The following is a 23,380-nucleotide window of genomic DNA, read 5'->3' as shown; positions in this document are numbered from 1 at the left end:
GTTGGTCAGGCACCGTTCTCATATGTGTTAAGTCGTTCCGTTCTTTTGTGTACTAAATCATTCACTCTTCATAGTAATTTTATGAAATAGGTGCCATTCTACCCTTATTTTACCAAGGAAAAGGAGACCTAGAAATGTTAAGTAATTGGCCAACGATCATTCAGCTTATTAAGTGGTGGGAGCCCTGTTTCAACCCAAGACAGGCACAGCGAGCTCTTAACCATGACATTGTCTCATTACCACTGCCTGTGAGTTTGCGTGTATCCCGCACAACGCTGCAAGCCCTTTGAGGACAGGGACTGTCAAGACTGCTTCCCCACATCCCTTTGGCGCTGGGCTTTGCAGGTAATGCATGGTCAATTATTAAATATTTTTCGAGTGAATAAATGAAGAGATGCATGAACATGACTCAAACTGAGCAGCTATTTAGAATGCTGAAATAGTGCTTTTCCTTTTGCCCGTGAAGAAGCTCCCTTCTGTCGCTTCTTCTCCAGGTTTCCTGGGGTTCTCTTTGACCCACACAAGGATTTACTAACTCGGTTGGGAGGGAGTGTACCCCTAGCCAATCAGAACAAGAGTCCCAGGACCTGTGGTTGGTCCCGCTTCCTTATGGGCTCTCAGTTTCTGTACAAGGGTGAATTTGGGAGAAGTGCTCTGTCCAGTTTGACTCAAACCAAATGCAGCAGCCCTTATGCCTGGAGTCACAGCAAAGAGTTACAGTTGGGAGGAAAGGAGCTATGAAACAGACCAAGGTTGACTTCTCAGGGAATTGGGGGTAGGGCGTGGGTCAGGAAAATGGCGGTTACTAGATCCCTGTTTCTGGCCTGGTAGTGATTATTGTTCTGACAGCATCCAAGGCAGGAATCAGCAGAGATGGCAGATCACCTTGTTCAGCCATCGGCAGTTTAAGTAATGGTGCGTGGAAGATCTAAATTGGAAGACACTTAAACAGTAATAATAAGGTCAGGGTCACGGGTTGCTGACCTCTGTGAGCCACTTGACTTCACTCTCTGCTTTAGTGACAGATCAAATTTGTATTTGTTGTCAGCTGTCAGGTAATATTTGGTTGCAGAGAGATGGTTTGTATCCTCACAAGTGTTAAAAACAAAAACAAAAATAAGACAGAGTAGCTATGTATTAACCCATCACTGTGATGGAAGAAGTATAGGATCTGGGACAGGACAGATCTCGATGAAACCTCTGGCTGGGTCACAATGACTGTGTCATTTAACCTTTTGGAGTATGTTTCTTGACTGTAAAAAGGTAACAACAAATTTACCCATCAGGTGATTGTAATGATTTTAAAAAGTGCCTATACCATGCTTGTCATAGAATCAGTGCCCATAAATATGGTTTTTTTTTTAATTGTTTCCATCCATTTTACATTGAAATGCAGCACTTAGATACGGGGGCTTAATACATAATTGTTATTGGGTGAATGAAAGAAAGAAAGGGCAAGGCCAGTTCTGGCAAACTGAAAACGGGTTTCTGATGGATTGAGAGAAACGTCGACTCCGTGCTCTCATGCCATGTCCATGGTAGCTTCAGAACCTCATGTGTGTTGTTTTCTGTACTGGAAAGGCCCTATCGCGCTTTGACTGCTGACTCAACCGCTGTAATACTCTGCTGAGCTATCATGTATTCTGAAAATCATTTCTTCCCCGTCCTTGTTAACTGTTTCCTTCTTTGTATTATTTCTGCAGTTTACACATACCTCATTGTATTGTAAATAGGTTAACAACATCCATGTTGCCCCTCTGTGCTGTCACCTCCTGGAGGGTGGAGGCGGATGGCTTCTATAGCTCAGTAATCCCCACCCCGAGCCCTGCCCCTGGGAGATACGTGCCAGGCACTCACTTCATGAGTGATCGTGATGGACTTCTATATGGGTCCGGGCTGGGACTCGCTTTCTGATCAGTAACTGCCATCTATCTGTATCACATGTGAGATGAGATGGAGGATGAGAACCCTTGTGAACCGTGCAAGCTTCGTGAAGTTATACAATCTCTCTGTTTCCTTATCTGGAAGATGGAAACAATAATAGTATTGGCGTCTAGAATTTCAGGGGTAAAGGAATTAACACATGGGAAATTGTTGAACCAAGTCTCGCCCATAATAAGAAGCGCTCAGTAACTGTCAGCTACTGTCATATATTAGAAACCACATTTTAAGAACTCTGGCTTAAAAGTCAGATATGTGGAGTTGGAGTCTTGGGTCTCTGTCTTCCATGGCTGGGTTGACAGCTCGAGTCTATTTCCTCACTTCTGAGATGGATCAGCCTCGTGGGCTTAAAGAAGGAAGTCGATGAGACATGACCGGTATATCCTTCTAGGGAGTATTGTTCCTATTACTGATAATAGTATTGTTCCTATTATTGATAAATTTAAATTTACCAAAGCGATTATAAGTAAATACATTTCTTGGGCTTCTCCCAGTAATTCTGTGAGCCAGGACAGGTGGCTTTCGGGGGATTTGACAGGTGGCATGACAGATGTACACATTGAGTGACTTGAGGAAGCTCCTTACTTACTTAGCAGGGAGCCAGGGGCAGGATCCACATTTCCCGTCTCCCAGTTCCACGTTCTTTCCATGACCACTCAAGTCATTCCAGTGGAAGGCAGTTCCTGAGACTTGGCTTAGCAGTATGGGGGGAGTGGATTAAGGTCTGGTTGAAGTCTGAGAGATGCCCAGTGACTCAGGTGGCAGGGAAAGTGTTTCCTGGTGGTGAATGTGTGGATTTCACTGTCTTCGGGAGTACTGTTGAAAACACACCTGCCTCATCTACAAATGGCCATAATGGAGGATGAAGAGTTAAGAAGGGTTCCCTTATTCTGACAGCGGACTATAGTGTCCACCCCAGAGCTTTGCTGTTAGGCCTCTGAGGGCTTTCCTGAGGGTAATCAGCAGAGGGAATAAAAAAGCATGCATCCACAGTGGTGGAGGGAGGTGGGGTAGAAGGGGGGCTTTAGGCAGTTGCCCTGGTGGCTTGAAGGGAGGACAATCGTAGGCTCCCCCTTTGTCGTGACTGAGTGTGTTAGGGTCAACTTTCTGAATAACGGGCCCTAGAGTGTTGAAAAGAAGTACGTTAGAGATAGTTGACTGATTTCACTGGGTACGCAGTTAAAGGAATGTTCGCTTCATCCTTGTTCCACCCGACTGCTGTTCTACATTCCACATGCTGGTTTGCATAATCAGTGTTGATAAGGTTGAGTTAATTATGAGATCAATGAGAGGTTTAAAGATGTTCTGTTTTCCCCCAGTACAGAGTAAAGACAGGAGCCAGACTTGAAGGATTTTAGAAGCAGATGGATTCTTACTGCCTACTCACCTACCTACACCCCACTACTTTGATGCTCACTTATGTCTTTCTTCTTTTGTTTCTTCGGATTTCTCTTCTACCTCCAGACAAGAAAGCGTGGATGTCTGTCCAAGTCTAGCTTTTGAAATGTCAGGGACTGTTTCAGATGGATCACGTCAGAAGGCTTGGGAAGCTGTGGCTCCCGTTCCCCCTCCATCACGGGCCATCTTCCAGCGTAACCTGATGGCTCATACCGAGCAGCAGGCCACGCATTATTTAGTAGAAGGATCTTAGAAACAACAAACTGTTGAAAACCTGGCTAGTCAGCTCTCCAGTAGCTTTTAGTGTCAGCTGGAACAGGGACTGAGTGGATGGATGATGACCACCTCCAGTACTGGGGCAGAAGGAAACTGCAACTGAAAATACCTAGTTCATTACCCGGCACAGGGTGGATCAGGGCTGATACATGGTGGTGGCGATGGCTGCCCGAGGCCCCGTCTCTAAGGCCTTCCCCTCCTGTTCTGGTCTAGGAGTCTCGTATGTTTTCTTCTGGTGCATTCTTTGTTCGAATAGCTGCTCTCTGCTCTTAACTCTGAGATCTTTAGCAAATTCCTCTCACTCCCTGGATCTCAGACTATGAATCTATGTGCTAAAGGTGTGGGACTAGTTAGGGGATTTTATGTGGAGTCTACAGGTAGCCTGCAAGGGTGGGGGGCTGTGAATTCCTTAAAACCATGACCGAATTGTTCCTGTATGTGTTGTGGGGAGCACTCTTGGCTGCGGATAGGGAAGAACCACTGTCCGCTGGGACTCTCGGATGCCTCCATATGTCCTCTGACACCAGTTACTCCATGTCCCCAAGTCTAATAAACATGTTCCTGGGGGTTCACAAAATGATTGTAGGTGGCGCATGGGTATGATTGTTATGTCACTCGTTATGTGATTATTTTAATGGTGAAAACCCCACTAAAAATGGACATTTCCTAATTATCGTTTCTTCAGAGGAGGCTAAGTCTTGCTTCTAAAAAAGGTGACTTCTATGACTAATATCACAGAGGTAGGTTGATGCCTACGTCTGAGCAACAGGGATCTCTCCCAACCCCCACCTGGTACCAAGAGGGGAGGGGAGTGTCAGAGGAGCAGAGAAAAGGCCACGAGGCAGTTGATAGTAAACTCTGGACAATAACTCACTGGTCCTTCCAGTTATCCTGATAACTGGAGAAGTTTCTGATCCTCTCTCAGGTCTCCAAGAACATTGTCACAGTCAGGCCAGGAATCCTGCCCAGAGAGTTGACATCTGGGGCCAGTGTGTGGGCAGTGCTTGAAGGGAGGCTCTCATTGCAGGGAAGAGGACAGACACTGAGAACAGAGTCACGTCTTCATCCATGTGCTTCTTCAAGTTTGAGAAGTACTTCTCATGTTTCAATGTTTCTGAAATTGGGCGGTGTCTTACAAAATGGTGCTCCCTTAAATGCGAGATTGCCATTACCTTGCCAAGAAGCCGTTATTTAAATGGATAGCAGCTTAGAATGGAAAGAGGCTTCTGAGACGATTTTTTCCCCTCCTCCCAAGCAAATGACCCTTGCATGTTGGGACTTCTAATGAACACACCAGTCCAAAGAGAATTTCACTGTAAAAGAAATATGCTCATCTCATTTCCTGTTGATGAAAGGGAAATTAAAGGGAAAGAGTCACTGTGACAGATACAGAGACACTAAAGCCTAGGTCCCGCTTCCTGGGTGCCTCCCACCTCCTCTCTGAGACTCCCTTTCTCACTTATAAATCCTTTGGATTCACGTAGTCTCCTGCCCAGAGGTGCGCCACATAGAACCTTCTGGAACTTACAAGTCTGAATTTTAGATGGCGGGGGAAGGATGAAGCAAACTGCATAGGTTCAAGCCGACTTGATGATACTGTGAAAGATGTCTTGATTCTCCCATACTCCGTTTTTGGAGCAAGAGAGCCGTGTGGTGTATTTGTCCAGATGGTGAGCTTGGGGTGGGTTAGAAACACTTGATGAGACGGCACGAATCAGCATGTACCTTGGCCATTTCTGTGCTGGCTGCAGTGGAGATTGATGGATTGTGACTTTTGCTTACCCAACCCAGGAAGAGGAGAGGGGGCTGCAAAGGAGGAGTGCCCCCCGAGGAACAGACCAGCCTTTCTTGGGGGGGGGTGCCGGGGGGGCGGTGCGCCATTGCTTCACTTAGAATGCCAGGTAATAAACAACCGGGACCGGCCTTTAGAAGTCAATGCAATAAATAAGCTGGAAAAGGTTGAAGAGAAAAAGCCAATGAACGTGTAAGTGGAGGATTATTCGGAGCCATTTAAAATGACAAAAAGCAAGAGTAACAAAGCAGCAGATGGAATCTGGCCCCACATGGTCTTGCCAAGCTAACTCTGAGAAGCACTGTGTAGAAAGTGTTCTCTTTATGTCCCCTGAAGCATTCATGGAGTTTCCTGGCCAAATTCTCAGGCTGTTTCTATGGCGTTTCCAGAAAAAAAAAAAAAGTGTAGTTGTGCTGATGTGTCCCCTCCCTTCTCATTCTGCGTCCCCTTTGCTGCCTCGTGACATAAATCTCTGCTTCAAATGAGACTATTAAAAACGTGGCGGGGGAGGGAGATGCGGACTGCTTGTGATCTTTTCACACAAAAAAGTAGAAATTCTCTAAGAGTAAACGGTGTTTATTTTTTTGTTGATTTTTTTCAATCAAATGGAATTGCTTAATTAAAAAAAAAAAAACATCTCTTTTCTCTTTAAATACTACAGACAACCTCATTTTATCTCAGCAGACACCTAGAAACAAAACACTGGACCCACCAGAGAAAACTGGGCAAGAAAAGCATCAGAAATTCAAGTCAACTATGGAGAATTAGTGTTAGCTGGCAGCTCTCAATTCTAACCAGAAGTGTCTCAGAACCTATTGGGTTTGACAGAAGTTTCTTAGACCTGGGGATCTGGGAAAGTTGGACTCCTTTTAATTCTATCCCAATTGTTTTCTGCATAGGGAAATTAATGTCAATGCATCAAATGAAGACCCAAAGAAACATTTAAAAACATGTCTGACTAGTATTCAGTATGTGAGATTATTAAGTAATAACTTGTCCTCCTAGTTAACCTTGTCCTGGAATATATATAGGTTATTTGTAGCCGCCACTGCTATGATATTTTCTGAAGGGTGCCAAGCCGTATGCAAGATCTTTTTGCTAAAGTCCAGACTGTCGACACTGATCTCGTCTTTTCTCCGCTTGCCCCCTACGCACACTTTCCGTGGTTTTAGGATAGCCCGGGGTTTGCTGTTTTCCCTCGAGGCCTCCAGGGTGACGTCACGCTTGGTGTTTCTGTCGAACATCCTGAAGAAGTTGTTGTAGGAGCCTGTCATGATGACGCTGCAAGGTAAGAGAGGAAACAGGGAATCACTGAAGGCTCTGGAGAAAGGCAGGAGCATAGCCCCGTTGTTTTTCTGGAGCCAATGACACCACTTTGTGGCCAGCGTCTGGCACCACTGTCTTACTAAAAACCTAAACCCAAGATCCCAAACAGCCTAGCCAGTGTGACTGTCTGTGGTCTTGGTTTTGAATCCCTGAAAGCAACAAGCTCTTGGGCTGGTTTGGAAGAGAAGGCTCATGATAACCCTCCTTGTTACTTACTACTCGGGATGGGTCCCCTTTTGGTTCTTTGGCTCCGTGAGTCCCGTGGTTTTAATGATCTCAGCTCTACCTCCCTTAAGATGGCAAGGCTGGAGAGAGGTCAGGACAGGAGGAGCCCTTCTGAAAACATCAGTTATGCACACGGAAAGTGTGGTTGTGGGAGTGGGGCTGTGCTGCCGGGCAGCTAAGGCTTTCTGCTGCCCGCACAGTGGGAGAAAGGCCGGTAGAACAGCACACTGAGCCTCGCGTGTCCTCCCCCTGCTAAGAACCAGCTCTCAATTCAGCCTTGCCAGCAAACTTCGCTAAAAAATGGATGTCATCGTGCTCTCCCTCAGGAAGACATAAACAAATTCAAATTTTAGAAGAGCTGGGGAGCGCAAAGGCTTGCTAGTGGGTTGGCAGATGGCGTCCACATTTTTATAAGAGTTCTCCACCCTCAGGCGGATTTATGATTGACTGAGGGCAGTGACTGCCAAAGCCTTCCAGAAGCAGGGGACTGACTCTTTACCAGTGACAGTTTGCATGCACGGCCAGCCTGGGGTCGGGGGTGGAGGGAAAGGTCATTCTGTCTCGGTCACAGCCAGGGTGGCTGCTGCTGGCGCGTGGGCGCTTGGCCTCGTTGGTGGGTGAAGCCCCGGCCGGCTGGTTAGGGTTAGGAGGACAGCGCCTCCTCTGTGTTCAGGTGGTGGGAGTGCAAGGAAAACTGAGAGCCCAGGGCCACAGCCCGGGGTATGTGTTTCTGGGTGCTTGGTCAGCTGTGCCAGGCAAGCCAGTCAGGGGCTGGCTTGTGTTAACTCTGGCCCAGGATATGGACGTGGTGAATGTGTTTGTCCTGGTAGTGGAAGAAGCTGTTGCTATCTTATCAGGCAGGGTACCAAGCGCTGGACACCCCCCACCCCCACCCCTATCTTGCTCGGACTTACATAATCTAGATGGGATTTACACCTGAGGAAAAGGGACTAACTTGCACAGGGTCACACTGGGATGAAATGGCCAGGTTGGGCCTCCCACCCCTATGTGCCCGACCCCAGGGCCCAGCACTCCGCCAGTGGCCTCACTGCTCCCCATGAATGGACAAGGCCTTCCTCTATCATGAATCAACTCGGTTTAAACAGAGAAAGCCCTTGCTTTTTGGTTTTTGTTGGTTGGTTTGGAAAAAAACAAAACGAAACAACAACAACAACAACAAAACACAAAAAAACCCCAAACCTCTCACCTCTCAACCTTACCTGAACCAAGAATTTTCTTGGTTATGGAAAGAAATAGTAAAATTACGAAAAGAATGTCAATCTTAGGATTCAGACTCAAAATTTCCTACTCTTGTCCTACTACTTACTAGTCCAGGAGCTGGGGCAGGTCACTACCTCACTGAGCCTCAGTTTACTCAGCTATAAAATGGGGATGGTGACAACAACCTTGTCATCCTGTGGTCAGGATGCTGTAATAGGATGTGTGCGAAGGTGACTGATACGTACTTTGTGAGTCGAGGTTAAGATAAGTTATTAGGACAATAACAGAATTTATTAATAATGAAAAAGCAAAGAAATTATATGTGAATTAATGTATTTATATAAACTACAAATAAAAATTAAAAACACAGGGCCGGGACCAGCTACTTTCCCCTTGGGAGCCTCGGTTCATACATCACAGCTGCTCTGCTGTCTCTTCCGTCTGCCCTAAAGCAATGGGGTGCTGTGACTTGGGTCCTCTGTGATGTGTGGATTCTTTTCGGGTCTGCTAAGAGGAAGGCACATTTTGGTTCATTGGCAAAGGAAGCCAGGGAATGGCCAGAAACCACTTGTTTTTACTAAACGCTCCAGTCCCTATATGCCTTGTCCCGACAGAAGGTAATGCTTGCAAGCACTATGGTTGAGGCCATGTTCCTCAAAACACTAAATCAGCCCCTGGTAGCCTGTATCGCGTTCTGGAAGGTGGGGAATCATCTGTATTTGTCAAACTAAAAATGAACTATTAGAAGGTAATATGAAGTATTGTTGAAATAAAAGGCCTTAAAACAATAATAAATCACTTTGAGGGACTATGATAAATGAGGCCAACTAGAATTCAGCTAATGAACCACCGGGGCCTTTGGCCAGGTCTACACTAGAAGCATCTAGGGATAATTTCCCATCTAGAAAGCATACTTTGCAATAATTAGAACTGTTTACGCTGGAATTTGCTGGTGCATTATTAGTGTTCTTCATTTCGGCCATGTTGACCTAGCTCTGGGGGCGTCTGGTGTGTAAGAGATGGGATTTTCTTGTTCATGTCCCATGGTCACCTGTGTCAGTCCTGAAAGAGGATTCGGGGGTCTCACTGCATCCCTCCCTTATATCCAGGTCTGACCTCAAGGGAAACCCAGGGACCCACAGAGTGGATTCCTGCCAGGCCCTGGGGCCTGATTCCTACCCCTCTTAGCCACGCCCTGCTTGGGATAAATTGCCCAGGACCCACCTCTGGAAGGTTCCCCAGCCACAGAGCTTCTCTTACCTGTCTGACCCATTCCACACACACTCAAATTTATCAAAAATGCAGTCATTTTCGTAGAGGGAGCACAGCTTGCTGCGGAGGTAGTCATGAACCTGTTGGGGAAATACATCAACAGGGTCAGTTACTATTTTAGAAACGCTCGTTTCTGTGAAGAAATCCTCTGGGGATGTGAGCTGTTAGTTCTTCCAGTATACATGTGCCTGGAATCAGACAGCCTGGGTCTGAATCCAGGCTGGGCCCCTCTGCAACCTGGGATTGTCACACTGGGTTGGTAAGCTGCTAATGTGGCGAGTGTGGATTAAGCAAGTTTGCTTAGGTGGCCCGTGGCCTGCAGAGGGGCCCAGTGGGTGGTGGAGTTCCACTTTCATTAGCAAATATGCATCAGAGGACGCCATTCATTTGGTCTTCGATTCAACCAATGTTTATGGCCCGCGTGCTCTGTGCTTGGGATAGGCAGCGAGCAAAATACCGCTGGCCTGCTTTCATCCTAGCGTAAGGGCAGATGAATGTTCACGTGGGCCTCGGGAGGTGATGTCGCAGAAAGGAACATGGAGCTGTGCCATGAAAATGGGAGGCAACAGAGGCAGGCAGGCCAGGGAGAGCCTGGGGGCAGATGACGGCACGGAGCAGGGCGAGAGCTGTGGGAGGAAGTGGTCAGCCTCTCGGCATGTTTGCAGGGACCATGGAGAGGATTTGTGGATGGTGCAACTGTGACACATGGAGAGAAGAACAGGGGTCAAGATGGCTCCTGGATCTTTGTCTTGAGCCAGCGCAAGGATGGACTAGCCCTGTTCATTTTTGGGTACGATCACTTGGAGAAGTGTGTGCAAGGTGAGCTGTTGAGAGACTCTGATGTAAGGACTGCAGTCCTGGAGTATGGGCAGTTCTCTTCTGTTTTTCAGTGAAATAAGCAGCAAAGCTCGCAGATGGGAACGAGGAAGGGCAGGGATGCTGGGGAACCAAGGCGTCATGGCTGGAAGACACTGCGACCCCACGAAGTTCTTAGATGGGAATTTTACATGAGACCGGTCAGCTCGGTTGGGTCATTCACCCTGTGGTCCCTGAGATGGTTTGGGGATTGAAAAGCGCTCTGAGTCATTTGGACAGTGCAACTATTTCTAACCTCTGCAAATGACTGTTCCCAAATAGTCCTGGGTCTTGTCAGGGTAGCTGCCTCATTGCTTTGGTGACAGGAGAATCCATCTGTGGTGGCGCTTCTGGCATTGTGAGATGGGGGAGCGGACGCAAGGGTGAGGTTTATGTCGTGCACTTGAGATCTCGGCTGTAAATTAACTCCTTGTCGTTCCCTTCCTCTCCTGCCACCTTTCGGGTATATGACAAGCGGCACAGGTCTGATGTGGGAGGCCATTTCTGTCTGCACAGTTGCGGATCTCTCGTGATTACTAAGAGTCTTTGAGCAAAGGAGCAGAAGAGAGTCTGTGGGAAAAAAAGGGCTGATTCTTGATCTTGACCATCGTTTGGCAGACCTGTTCTATCAAGGGCCAGAAAGTGAGCTTTGTGGGCCATAGACTTCTGTGGTGACCTCTCAACTCAGCCCTGGTGATGCAGAAATAGCCACAGGTCATGTAAAAGCAGATGAGTGAGGCTGCGCCCCAGCAGCACTTACTTATAAAACAGGTGGGGGACAAGATGAGCCTCTGGGTCCCCCGATCTTTTTTGTCTTTTCTTAATGTCTCATTGACTTGTTTCTGGGTTGTGACAGAGGAAATAGAGACCTGTGGCTTCTGAAGGACAGTATGCCAAGCAGGGAATTAATCCAGTGGGTACTTCAAGCCAAGTGTGTTTTTTTAGTCTAGGCACATCTTGAAGATACTGTGGGTTCTAGACCGTGATAATAAAGTGAATATCGTAACAAAGTGAGTAGAAGTTAGGTTTACACTATATTAAGTGTACAATAAACTGCATGATCTAAAAAAACCAATGTATATACCTTAATTAAAAAATACTTAATTGCTGAAAACAAATGCTAGTCATCTGAGATTTCAGGTGAGTTGTCCTCTTGTAGTAGAAGGCCATGCCTCAGTGTTGTCCTGACTGACCACAGGGGTGGCTGGTGAAGCTGGGCATGGGGATGGCAATTTCTTCAAATAAGTCCAAGTGTGCCCCATCCATGGCCTCTGTCTTTCACAGGATTCTTCTGTAGCATGCGGTGTTGTTTAATAGCATTTACACAGAGCAGAACTTCTTTCAAAATTGGAGCCAATTTTTCTCCAACCCTGCCCCTGTTTCATCAGCTAAGTTTATGTGATATTCTAAAGCCTTTTCTGACATGTCAACCATCTCTACAGCATCTTCACCAGTAGATTCCAGCTCAGGAATCGACTTGATCTGCCCATCAGTAAGTAGCAGCTCCTCCTCTTCTCAAGCTCAGTCCCATCCGTAGGCTCCACGTGCTATTTCCACCACCGCTGCAGTGATTTCCTTCATTAAAGTCTGGAGCCTCCCCAACTCATCCACGAGGATGGGAACCAACTGCTTCCAAACTCCTGCGCATGTTGATAGTTCAACTTCTTCCTGTGAATTCCCCAGAACAACAAATCTTTTCCAGAAGGCTTTGCATTTACTTTGCCTAAACCCATCAGAGGAATCACTAGGACAACTCAAGCCTTATGAAATATAGTTCTTCTATAATAAGACTTGAAAGCGAAATGACTTCTTGATCTATGGGCTGGAGAATGGATGTTATGTTAGCAGACATGCAAACAACATAAATCTTGTACATGAACCTCAAAGCTCTTGGGTGACCAGGTCCATCATCAGTGAGCAGGAGTACTTTGAATCTTTCTTTCTTTCTTTTTTTTTTTTTCTGAGCAGTAGGTCTTAAACACTCAGTAAGCCATGTTGTAAACAGAGTGCAGTCATCCAGGCTTTGTTGTTCCATTTATAGAGCATAAGCAGAGTTGATTTTGCATGTTTCTCAAGAGCCCTAGGATTCTCAGCATGGTAAATGAGCTTTGGCTTCGACTTAGTCACCACCTGTGTTCGCTCCTAACAGGAAAGTCAGCCTGTTCGTTGATGCTTCAAAGCCAGGTGCTGACTTATCCTCTCTAGCTATGCACTCCTCGATGGTGTCTTTTTCCAATTGAAGGCTGTTTTGTCCACACTGAAAATCTGTTGCTTGGTGTAGTCCCCTTCATGAACTGTCTCAGCTAGGTCTTCTGGAGAACTTGCTGGAGCTTCTAGATCAGCCCTTGCTGCTAATCTTATGCTTTCAGGTTTTGGAGATGGCTTCTTTCCTTGAACCTTATAAGTGTTTTATAAATGGAACCTCTCCCGAGCTTTACATTTTCTTCTGCAGCCTCTTCACCTCTGCCTTCAGGGAATGGAAGAGGGTTAGGGCCTTGCTCTGGATTGTGCTTTGGCTTAAGGGGATGCTGGGGCTGGTTGGATCTCCTCTCTGAGCCACTCAGACTTTCTTCTAAGGCTGTTTCAATTTCTTATCATTCATTTGTTCACTAGGGTAGCACTTTTCAATTCCCTTCAGGAACTCCTCCTTTACGGTCACAACTGGGCAGATGGGCACAAGAGGCCCAGTTTTCAGCCGACTTTGCTTTTTATGTGGCTTCCTCGCTATGCTTCCTCACTTCTAGCTTTTGATTTCAAGTGAGCGCTGAGACTTTCTTTCACATGAGCCCTTAGAAGCCAGGGGTGGGTTATCAACTGGCCTAATTCTATATTGTTGTGTCCAGGGAATGTGGAGGCCAGAGAAGGAGAGAGGGATGGGGGAAGGACAGGTTGGTGGAGCAGGCAAAACCCACACAACATAAATTATTGGAACTCACCATCTCATATGGGCACTGTGTGTGGCACCCCAACACAGGTAAAGTAGTAATGTCAGAGATCACTCATCACAGAATTGTCATAGCATGTACTACTGAGACAGATTTGAAATGAGCAAATGATGCTGCAAAAACAATGCTGGTAGATTTACTCAACACAGTGCTGCCGTCAACTTCAGTTTGAATATATGTATAAAAAAGGCAGCATTTGGAAGTGTAATAAAATGAGACATGTCTGTATTCCAGCTCTCCTACTTTTTGGAGAAAAAAAAAATGAGCCAAATAGCTCCTTATTTTCAGCCTTCTCCCCCTCTACTCATTCCACTGATCTGATATGGAGCACTTTTCAGGCAAGGCATGTGTCTATTTTGAGAAGGGAGAAGCTAGTTTTGAAAACAAATGGTTAAGCAGGTTTCTAGGATTCAGAACTCCTTAGAATCCTACAAGGGTCAGAATTACAAGAAGTGGAGAGTCATTACTTTATCTCACTATAATCACTAAAATTTGTTTTTTTGGCTCAGTTTATGTTCTTCACAAATTTTTCTTGATATACAAACTTTCGCCTTTGGCCTTCTGTCTTATAGAAACATCACAGGTGAATAATAATAATAATAATAAGCATCAAAACATGTGTGCTTTGGAAGTGTGGGTCCATTATTAGGAACCACATTGCCAAAAACTCTACAAATAATTGTTGAAAGACAAAGTCAGGAGGGATCTAAAGGAAAATTCGGTCTAAACCAGTATTTTCTCCTCCCCAGTAGCTAAATTTTGGGAAGCTCCTATTGCCTTGACTTGATGTCATCTAAAGAAAAAGAACATCGACCATGAAGGTATGTTATGTTTACATTCTGTGGCGCAAAGAAAAAATAAAACCTTAGGGAAACAAGATGGACCTCTCTCCATCAGAGAAAAGGATAAGGTAAGATACATTGATTAGAAACATCTAGAACACAGAGGAAGAGAAAACTTAAAACTCACCCAATTTGATGCTTTTTTCTTCATGTTCCAAATATTTGTTGCCCACGTTCCTATTGTGTATGGCCTTCTAGACACTAAACTGAGCCTCCCAACATAGAGGTTCTCAGATCATGAGCTCGTGGAGGCCTTGTGTTGTAGATAATGGGACTGTTCATGAGGCGCAGCAAGTGGGAACTCTGCTGGGTGGTTCTGAGATTTCAGGGGTCAACAAACTTCTTTTGTAAAGAGTCACATAGCGGGTATTTTAAGCTCGTGGGTTATATCATCTCTGTCACACCTGTTGAACTCTGCCCTTGTAGTGTGAAAGCAACCATGTACCCACGATCAGGCATGGCTGTGTTTCAGCAAAACTTTTTACTAAAACAGATGGAGACTGGATTTGGCCTACCAGCCACCGTTTGCCAACCCTTGTTTTATAGGAGAGCTTGAAAAGAGCTGATGGTACTGACGTCTACAGAAAAGAACTAATGATACTTAAGTCTACAATTTCTCCTTCCTGGAAAGATGCTGGAGACCAGTGGACATGTATATGAAAATACAGAGCAGGCATATTACTTAGTCCCCTCCCCAGAGAAGGCATTAGTAACTGCTGATGGATTATTTCCCAAGGGGCCAGGCTTCATCATCTTTTTCAACAATGTTCTAGAAATTCAGTCACAGTTTATTTGCCATCTTTTACATAGTATGTTACCAATCTAGGTACAGTATATAAATTTGACTAAATTGCTTTGAAATATGCTATCTAAAGTTATACTTCTGTGATATTTCATTTCAGTATGTGCGTTATGAGACCTGTCTTAAAGTGTTTGACAAAGAGCATTTCCACATCTACTGCCACTGAACTTGCTTTGAGAATCACGCTCTAAAAATGCTGATTATTCCATGTTACAGTGAGCTTACTGGGTTCTGAGCCCAGCTTTGCTCTTAAAGCCTTTCTCTAAAATGAAAGTACTAATTGCTCCTGCCACTGAAGAGACTAAATCCAGTTTTCTGTCATCCAGGCTCACCAGCAGGCCACAACTCTGTCCATACCACCCACACTCCGGTTCTAGTTGTCATTGTCCTCTGTAACACAAGAGGTGTGTCCAGCTGGAAGAGGACACTCGAGCTGGCTTCACCCTGAACTGAACGTGAAGGTAATAGCTTTGAGGCAGTTGCTGTGAAGTGGGACCCTGAAGTCTGGCAGGATCTGGGGGGCAGGCTGTTTCAACCATAGACTATCTCAACCACCTACATCCTCTTGAATTCTGGCTGCAAAACTTTCTCATGGCACCCTGCATTACTCACAGTTGGTCAAAGTCCTTGGTGTCCTCAATCTTCTTTCTGAACTTCTTCTGAAAGATTGGCTTGTCCTGTGGCCACTCTTGTGTCAAAGTGGGGTAAGTGGGCTCCTTACTGCTCCAGACAATGATTCCTGTTCTAAAGCCCTCAGTCCTTTGAAGCCATGTCACCAACCAAACTCCCTGCTGACTACCTTGTTACAGTCAGCAACAGTTCTGAGTCCCTCTGTCACATTCCTTGAAGCAATTCTAGCACCCAGATCTCCTGCCATTATTCTTCCTGGATCATTACTCTGGTCTCTCAGTTGCTTGGTCTCATCATTTTCAATGTGTTTTATCCTTTGCTTCCTTGGCCACATGATGTGACTTGCCACGATCCTAATTATACCTGTTGAACAAGTCCTGCTCTATTGCTACCTCCTTTTTTAGTTCACTCCCTTTACCATATGGAGTCTATCAATTCTTCCGATCCACTTTTTGGTCTACTTTCCTTCACCCATTATTTCCTTCCTCATGCATCTGCGGTTCAGTGGTCCATCTCTCTCCTTCCGTTTTACTCAACTGGATCCTTGAGCAACTCTGCCTCTCTCATGGATGAGTATTTTATAGTTTTCCTTCTCACTCAGCTAATGACCTTGTTCTTATTTTATGAGAAAACAGAAGCAACAAGAAGATACCATCTATGGCTACCATCGCAATGCATCCGTCACTATTTACTCTTCTCTCCTTCCTTTGATGGATGAATTGCCCATCTTCCCACCTATAGCCTTCTGCAATGGACTCTGTTCCCTCTTGTTCCTTCAAGGAGTCATGGCTTATTCTCTTCAGCATCAAAGATGCTGTGATAACTTCCTTATATCTATATCCCATTCTACCGTTGCCCTTTAGACTAAAATCTCTTGGAAGGACTACCTGTAGTCCTTCTATTTATAGTCTCTCTCAAACCCCACTCCAATCAGGCCTTCATTAATACCATTCACTACACCTATCTCATTGCTAAATCCAATGGCCATTTTCAGTCCTTTCCTTCTTGATTCAGCAGCATTTGGTAGTTGGTGATTCCTCCTCCTTGAAATCATCTCTTTACTTGGCTCCCAGAACCTTATTCTCACCTTTCCTCTTCCCAACCTGTAAACACTGGGCTCCTAGGGCACGGTCCTGACTGCTGCTTTTCTCTAAGCTAACGTATACCCAAACTGATCTATTTGGAATTTCTGGGTGTTGACTTGGCTCTACATGTCCCAAACTAAATCTCGATTCCCTCATCTACATAAAGTGGCACCACCATTTTCCTAATTGCTCAGGATAAAAACCTGGGAATGATTCCTGGTGCTTCTCTTGCTCTTACACCACATGTCCAATTTGTTGTCCAATCCTGTTCTACTCTCAGCCCTAGCTAGAAGGTGCAATCACTTGCTAACTGTTCTACTCCTCCCACTCCCCCTATAGTCTCTCCTCCCCAGCCCAACCGGCATGCTAGTCAGTGATGAAAATATTCTGGAATTGGAGGGGGATGAGGTTTCCACAGCCTTGTGAATATACTAATGTAGACTTTGAAAGGGTGAATATTGTGGTATCTGAATTATAGCTCAAGAAAAAAATATGTAACTTAAATCCCTCTATCTAAAATTTTCATACCTCTTTTAATCTAGCCCAAAATATCTTTAAAAAAAGACTAGTTTAGGGTGCCTGGGTGGCTCAGTGGGTTCAAGCCGCTGCCTTCGGCTCAGGTCATGATCTCAGGGTCCTGGGATCGAGTCCTGCATCGGGCTCTCTGCTCCGCAGGGAGCCTGCTTCCTCCCCTCTCTCTCTCTCTCTGCCTGCCTCTCTGTCTACTTGTGATCTCTGGCAAATAAATAAATAAAATCTTAAAAAAAAAAAAAAGACTAGTTTACCCCTGCCTCTTGATCTTTGCTTCTATTGTGCTCTTACTGAAATGAGTTTCTTCAAATCCTTTCTGCCTCAAAGTCTGGTCTTCATCTTCTAAAAAAATAAACCCTTTCTATTCTAAACACTGCCTTCTCCTTTGTTCTCTTTGTCCATAAATCTACCAGCCGTTTTGCCAATGCTTAAGCCAACAACCTGTATCGTCTTCTTGCCTCTTCTTCCCTCCACACTGAATTAGCAAGTGCGCCTCACAGACTTTCCTCCTACCTCTCTATCTGCATGCCACCATTTCCGTGCCAATCGCCATCATCTCCTCCTGTCATTTCCAATGTAAAAACCTTCTAATGGTTTTCCCTTGCACTCAGGCTGAAGACAAAATAACTGAATCTTCTTTACCAGGGCCTACATTTCCAGACTCTTCTTTCTGCCCATGTTCTATATTTAATATACAAAGGGCTCCTTTCTGAACATAGCATCTGTGAACATACTATTGTTCTGGCTAGTTCCTGGCAGTCAGGGTGCAGCCTTTGGGTCTCTTCTCACCAGGCTGACCCTCCTTGCCTGTGCCCTCAAGCAGCACCCAGTGATAAGGAAAATCTGTGTTATTTTATTTTATTTTATTTTATTTTATTTATTTGACAGAGATCACAAGTAGGCAGAGAGGCAGGCAGAGAGAGAGGAAGGGAAGCAGGCCCCCTGCTGAGCAGAGAGCCTGATGTGGGACTCGATCCCAGGACCCTGAGATCATGACCTGAGCCGAAGGCAGTGGCTTAACCCACTGAGCCACCCAGGCGCCCTGGAAAATCTGTGGACTGATCCAGCAGGGGAATCCCAGTCCCAACCCCAGGGCCATTCCAGGATACCCCCTTGTCCCATCAGCTGCAGCTGCAAGAGTGGCACAGATACAGAAATACACGTGTATAAATGACCCCCTTTGTTTGTGCTTGGGACCCAGACCGTGAGCGATTACTCTCTTCTGGGCCTACTGGTGTGAAATAAGCCTCCGATCCTCCAAGGTCATTGAGTGCTACTGTTTTTGTTTTTGTTTTTTTTTTTTTTTTTTTTTTGGGCCAGGAAGCAGTCTACATTCCGTAAATTTGGTTCCCTGACCAGGAAACCCAACTGCGCTGGCTCATTCTTGCCACCCGTTTGGGGGCTAAGACAGGGCAGTGACGGAATGAGGGGTCGTAATGGAGAAGGCAAATGCCTAATCTTTGGCAGTCTCCTACCTGGTTGCCTCGGACTGGCCCCACTCCGCTGTTCCCGCTGGACTCAGAAGAGACTGAGTAGGTGAGGACCTAGTTCTGATGTTGGATTCCTGTAAGGCCTAGGACCCCAGGACCAGTCAGACCCACCCATCAAGGTGGAAGCAGGACCTTGATCACTTCCCAGAGATCTAGACTAGAGGTCTCACAGGTAGGACTTCCTAGGGAAGGAAGTCTCTCAGGCGAGAAGACCCTGAAAGGGGGATTAGTAAGTAATTTCCAAAAGGAATTCCACTGTCAGGGCCTCCTGCAGCAGGAGGAACTGTAATAACTTCGGCATGAATGTGTGAGTGAATGTGCAGTTTGACCTGGCTTGTCAGGCAGATGGATTCTGTGGCTCCACAGTCTTGGGATTACCGAGTCTAAGTGGGCCCCAACCTGTTTCCGTGGTGACCTCATTGGGTCTCTAGCGAGCCCTTCGGGGCGCCAGTCTGGGGTTTACACGGACTCACTATGGCTAAGAGGCATCCTAGTCTCCTCCGGGAGGGCGGACAGGCTGGCATCTGACTGGTCTCTCCTCTGGAGGGGCCCCCACCCTCTGTCTGTCTCTGCGCCACCACACCCGGGCACATCACTGTGGGATTAAGGCAGAGTAAAACTACAGTTCTTGAGACCATGATCAAAAATCTTAAAAAGGGCTTTTCAGAAGGTGATGGAGTTAAGATGCATCCAGGCAAATGGAGAACTCTTTGCGAGTTAGAATGGCCCACCTTTAATGTCACATGGCCTTCAGCAGGGACACTGGATGTCCCAACAGTTCATCAGGTGTGATGAGTTGTAACAGGGGCGCCAGGAAGCCCCGACCGGTTTCCGTACTGACTAGGAATTGCCCAGACCCTCCCTACTGGGTGCGATTCGCTTGCAACAGGCAGGGACATGCCAGGGTCTTAGCTGCCTCATCCAGGTGGCCCACAAAGACCAACAGAAGCCCCAGCCTCCACAGATCTCACTGGAGATCCCGAGGATAAGCCGATCATGCTCCTCCATAGGCACCCGCCAAGGCCATCTACACATGGTCCCCTCCAGTCCCAAACATTCCACCATCAGTCTCCTTAGTGCCCCAGGCCCAGAGGATCCACTTGCTCCAGGACCAGTAGCCAGGCTGCACCTCAGACCGGGCCAAACATCCTCCAAATGCTGGTACGAGGGAAGGGAGAACCTGAGAGGCACGATAAAGACGGGATAGTCCAGCCCAGCTGTTCCATGCTGTATTATGAAGCCCACTTGTTCATTCTGGGAAAGGGTTCTCAGAGTGGCCCTGATGGCAGGTCTATGAGGCAGAGAGGCCCCAACCACCAAAAGGGGGGAACCCAGACCCTCCTGGCTGGTGATCAATGTGCCTACTGTGGAGGAAAGGGTCATTAAAAAAACCTAAATGTCCCAACCAGGGAAGGGCCCCAAAGCTTAGCTGCTACAAGGAAAAACCCCCAAAAGGGGACCTTATAGGCCTTGCTGAAATAGACTAAGGGGGACCAGGCTGTCTTCTTCTTAGCCCCCTTGAGCCCATGGTCAAATAAGAGGCCAACCAGTGACTTTTATGGTTATACTGGGACTGAGCACTCTGTTGTCACCTCCTGCCTTTCAGCCACAGACCACAACCATCCTTGGGGCTACCAGGACACGGACAATAAAACAGCCCTCTTGCCAGGTTTGTCAGTGTAAACTCGGGGGCTATAAGGTCTGACATGAATTCCATTAGTTACCTGATTGCCCCATCCCCCTTCTGGGCCGAGATATACTCTCTAAGCTTGGGGCTCAGATAAACTTGGAGGCCATTGGGCACAACAGCCTCCAATTAAACAGAGAGCAAAAGGAGATAGGGACTCTGGTGCCAGCAATTACCACACCAAGGAAAAAAATAGAGGCTATTCAGTGCCCAGGCCCAGCCAAATGGCCCGCCGGAGTTGAGGCTCACCTTCAGTATGGGCTAAAGACAGCCCACCTGGACTAGCCCAGAACTGGGCCCCTATCCCTGTTGAACTGATCCCAAGAGCCCAACTCCAGAGGCAAAGGCAAAGCCCTCTCCAACAAAAAGTGAAGATTGGCATTCTAGAACATTTGGGCAGACTTAAAGAAGCAGATATTCTAACTGAGTGCCAGTTGGCGTGGAACACCCCACTCCCGCCAGTTAAGAAGCCAGGAGGGGGATATCGACCAGTCCAAGACCTGCGGGCCATATCAACAAGGTAGCCATCTCCCTGCACCCAGTGGTCTTCTAAAGGAAGTAGCAATCCTGCACTGTAAGGGACACCAGAAAGGAGACGACCCCATAGCATGGGCAAATCATCTGGCAGATGAGGCTGCCAAGACCGCAGCCAGTGAGGACATGGACAGAGCCCCTTCCCTTACCATGGTCCTGACACCCCCAGAAGAAGTCTTTCTGCACAGTTACACTAAAAAGAAAAAAAAGGGCCATGGCTAAGGGAGCCACCCTGACTAAAAAGGGATGGTGGGTAATGCCAGAAGGACACGTCCTCATCCGAACAGCAATAGGAGGGCATCTAGTCAAAAAAGACCACCCACTCACCCACCTGGGAAAAACTGCATTAGAGGCCCTCCTCCAGAAGCACGGTTGCATCAGCTAGCTGCCAACCCTGGGCCGAGCAACCAGTGAGTGATGCACAACCTATATAGAGCTATATATAGTGGTCGGCCTGCACTGCGGCCCCGGCCAGGTAGCCAGAGGAGGGGAGTAACCCCTCTCAAAGACCTAGAAATAGACTTCATAACCATGCAGCCGAGCAGGGGGGTTCAGATGTCTCCTACTGATATTCTCTAAATGGGTCAAGGTCTTCCCGACCATGACTGAGCAAAGCCGGGAAGTAACCAAAGTCCTCTTGTGGGAGATCATGCCCCAGTTAGGCCTGCCGTTAACAATCCATAGTAACAGTGAGCCCGTACTGTGCAGGTCTTGACCATGTCTCTCAACATCTCCTGGAGGCTCTACACTGCCTACTGGCCCCAAAGCTCAGGGGTTGTAAAGTGAATGAATCCCACCTTCAAGGGAACTTCAGCAAAGTTTTGTCAGGAGACTAGCCTCCCGGGGCCGGATCTGCTGCCCCTGGCCCTCCGTGCCCGCTGCACGCCTGGGACACTAGGTCATTCCCCTTTCAAATTACTGTATGGACGGCCTCCCCTGTGCCTGGGGAGCCTTCCAGGAAACTTACATCAGATTGGGGATAAAAAAATAAAAATACAATTTCAGGCCACCCTAAGTAAATGACAAAGGTATACCATTGAGAGGGCCCCAGGTGGGTCCCAGGTGCGCTCCTTCCAGGCAGGAGACTCAGTCTGGATCTAAGATTGAAAAAGGGACCCCCTCAAGCCACAGTGGATAGGGCCTCACTCTGTTGTTCTAACTTTCCCTACTGCCCTTAGAGTCTCTGGTGTCACACCGTGGGTCCACCACTCCAGAGTGACAAAAGCCCATCTCTCGGATGAAGAGCCATACCAGTGGGAAATGCATCTGCCAAACCCTGCAGATGCACTCTGGCTTCGACTCCGACAAGACCCTACCGATGGACGGACACCTGCTCGCCAAGACCCCTAGTTCTCACCAGCACGATACTCTCATCCTAGGGGTTGGAGCCTACCCTTCTGACTGGACTTTCCCCAGAGACTTGCCATTGTTGTGGCTTACGGAAGTATTTTACCGCCCTTACTTGTCCACAGGTTTTATCTGCTGTTGGGCTAGCCACGATGGCGCCCTCTAAGGTTGTGGACCCCACTTTCACACACCCTCTGCTGTCACCTCTGAAGCACACTGCACTGTAGTTTTCCTGACCCCAGTCAGTCCTGGTCTTTGGCTCCCCTCACTGCCTTCAGCTTGCCCGACCCAACGAGGGGCAGGGGGCAAACTCTTGCATTACTGTAACTGGCAAACGGTTCCCTTGGTTCTCCCCTCCTCATTGGCCTCCTCTTTAGGCTCCTCACAGTAGCATTTAGTCCTTGTATTTTTAATGCCATCACCAGGTTTACCACTGCACGAATTGCCGGGCTCAGATTCCAGATGCTCCTTACTCACTACTGCCCTATAGATAATGTAGATGATGCCCTCTAAACCAGGTGTTGAAAGGGGCATCAAAGGGGGGAATGAAAAGGAAAATCCGTGTTCTGAGGCAGCTGACCAATCCAGGGGAATCCCAGTCCCAACCCCAGGGCCACTCCAGGCTCCCCCCAAGCCCCACCGACTGCTGCCCCAAGAGTGGCACAGATACGGAAGTACAAATGTATAAATGACCCCCTTTGTTTGTGCTCGGGGCCCAGAGCTTGAGCGATTACTCTCTTCTGGGCCCACTGGTGTGAAATAAACCTCCTCCAAGGTCTCCGAGTGCCGCTTGGCTGTTTAGGGCAGGATCCGGTCTGAGTTCCGAAACACCAGCACCATCTCTAGCATCACCACCTACTCAGACCCTATTCATCCCTGGGCTTCTCCACCAGACGGTCGGCTCTAGGAGAGCAGCACCATCGCTGTCTTGTGTAGCTTCTATGTACACTATGCAGCCCACATTAAACACTCAGTAGGTACGGATTAAATTGAATTCAAGTTCCCTCCTTATGTACCCTTGTCTAATACCCTACGGCACGTACAGACTGCACCGTTTTATTCAGTATACATGACACGATGATGTACGGTCTCTTACTCTTGCGCATTGTAAGCCTTTCAGCCAGAAGCTGATATGGAGGCCTGCAAAGGAAGTGCTTTGTGTACCTGTGGGTAGGTAGTGG

The 23,380-nt window shown here is 47.1% G+C and overlaps 1 protein-coding gene and 1 long non-coding RNA gene across 9 annotated transcripts in view; one reads left to right on the top strand and one right to left on the bottom strand.

Annotated features, from left to right (window-relative positions):
• Positions 1-5,967: 5,967 nt before the first annotated feature.
• PPP2R2B (protein phosphatase 2 regulatory subunit Bbeta) overlaps positions 5,968-23,380 on the bottom strand; it is a 459,837-nt gene continuing 442,424 nt past the window's right edge. For all 8 annotated transcript variants that reach the window (XM_082726028.1, XM_082726030.1, XM_082726031.1 and 5 more), the window contains 2 exons: positions 9,440-9,531; positions 5,968-6,688 (listed from right to left, as the gene is read on the bottom strand). In XM_082726028.1, the coding sequence (XP_082582154.1) occupies positions 6,409-6,688; positions 9,440-9,531 (372 nt within the window). In that variant the 3' untranslated portion in view covers positions 5,968-6,408. The remainder of the gene's footprint in view (positions 6,689-9,439; positions 9,532-23,380) is intronic.
• On the top strand, positions 9,543-23,378 carry LOC309862303. The gene is made up of 3 exons (XR_014310407.1): positions 9,543-14,072; positions 15,222-15,356; positions 22,031-23,378. It is a non-coding gene; the product is annotated as an uncharacterized lncRNA (long non-coding RNA).

This window comes from Mustela nivalis, assembly GCF_964662115.1.
Source record: "Mustela nivalis genome assembly, chromosome: 3".
Taxonomy (NCBI): domain Eukaryota; kingdom Metazoa; phylum Chordata; class Mammalia; order Carnivora; family Mustelidae; genus Mustela; species Mustela nivalis.
Note: the sequence above shows the minus strand (reverse complement) of the source record. Positions and strands in the feature narration are given on the sequence as shown.